Source organism: Penaeus monodon, chromosome 34 (assembly GCF_015228065.2).
Source record: "Penaeus monodon isolate SGIC_2016 chromosome 34, NSTDA_Pmon_1, whole genome shotgun sequence".
Taxonomy (NCBI): Eukaryota; Metazoa; Arthropoda; class Malacostraca; order Decapoda; family Penaeidae; genus Penaeus; species Penaeus monodon.
Genome location: NC_051419.1, coordinates 31,053,348 through 31,054,499, shown reverse-complemented (window position 1 = coordinate 31,054,499; position 1,152 = coordinate 31,053,348). Strand labels below are relative to the sequence as shown.

Genomic DNA, 1,152 nt, shown 5'->3' with positions numbered 1-1,152 from the left:
TTTACCAATGCAAAAGTCACTTGTCCTTTTTTATATAGAGGGAGGGAGCGGTTTCAAGTGTCCCCTTTTCCCTCTGTTAGGCGGGTGGTTTCTAGTTCTAGCTAGGGTCTCTTTTTTCTTGGGAGAGGGAGTGAGGTTTCTATTTTTCTCTAGTGTCATTTATTCCCTCCCTCTCTTTTATAGGAAGGAATGTGGTTTCGAATTGTCACTAACGTCATTTGCTCCCATAGCAATTTTTTTATGTTTTGGTGGGGAAACGGTTTTTACTTGCCTCCAGCGCTGGAGAACTTTTATAACTCATTCTAATATCTATTCTCCTCTCACTTTTTTATTTCTTATTTTTTAGTGTGGAGTGGTTTCTTTCTCCAGTGTTGGGGGAGGGAAAGAGGTTTCTAATTCCCGTCTTTTCCCCTCATAAATTCTTTCATTATCATGATAGTTTTGGGTACTTGCGTCTAGTTTTGGTCGAGAGAGAGTGGTTTCTAATGTTCTCACTTTTTTGGGGGGGAAGGGAGTTGGGAGGGAAGAGCGTTTTACTCTTTTACTTTTTTTTTGAGGGGGTGGTTTCTACTAGCCTCCGGTCTCTCAAGGTATAGAAAACAAGCCATTCCGTTCGAGATAAACATTTACTACACAAGCTGTACAAGCACATGAAGCCACATCGTCATCCTTGAATTGAATCGTAATTAATTCGTGATTACTCTCGCCTTCACGTGATGATGCCTTGCGATCTCGTGCTGCAATTTAATTCAGGAAAAATGAAGATAAGAGGCGATATTAACAATAATAACATTAACAACAATATCCACAATGATACTAAAAGTCGTATGAATTATAAGAAAAAAGATAAGAGGCGATATTAACAATAATAACATTAACAAGTATATCTATAATGATACCAAAGGTCGTATGACTCACACACCTTCAAGCGCAGGGATTTTGCGAGAAGAGAGGAATCTTGCTGAAGTTGTGAAGCTCGCACGCCAGGTCCTTGTAATCGGCTTCCAGAGTGTCCAACACGACCTTCACTCGCACCTTCTCGTTTTCAGTACAGCCGCCGCAGAACGTTGTTCCCTGGGGTCCGGGGGCGAGGAGGTCTGTGGGGGAAGGAAGGGGGTGTTATTTAAGTATTTCTCTATGTATATCAAAGTG

The 1,152-nt window shown here is 41.3% G+C and overlaps 1 protein-coding gene across 1 annotated transcript in view; it reads right to left on the bottom strand.

Moving 5' to 3' along the window:
- Window positions 1–609: 609 nt before the first annotated feature.
- The window catches only part of LOC119594479, a 2,219-nt gene continuing 1,676 nt past the window's right edge, over window positions 610–1,152 (bottom strand). The window contains exons 3-4 of the mRNA XM_037943515.1: window positions 923–1,097; window positions 610–737 (exon numbers count right to left, since the gene is read on the bottom strand). Coding sequence (XP_037799443.1) covers window positions 925–1,097 — 173 coding nt within the window. The 3' untranslated portion in view covers window positions 610–737; window positions 923–924. The remainder of the gene's footprint in view (window positions 738–922; window positions 1,098–1,152) is intronic.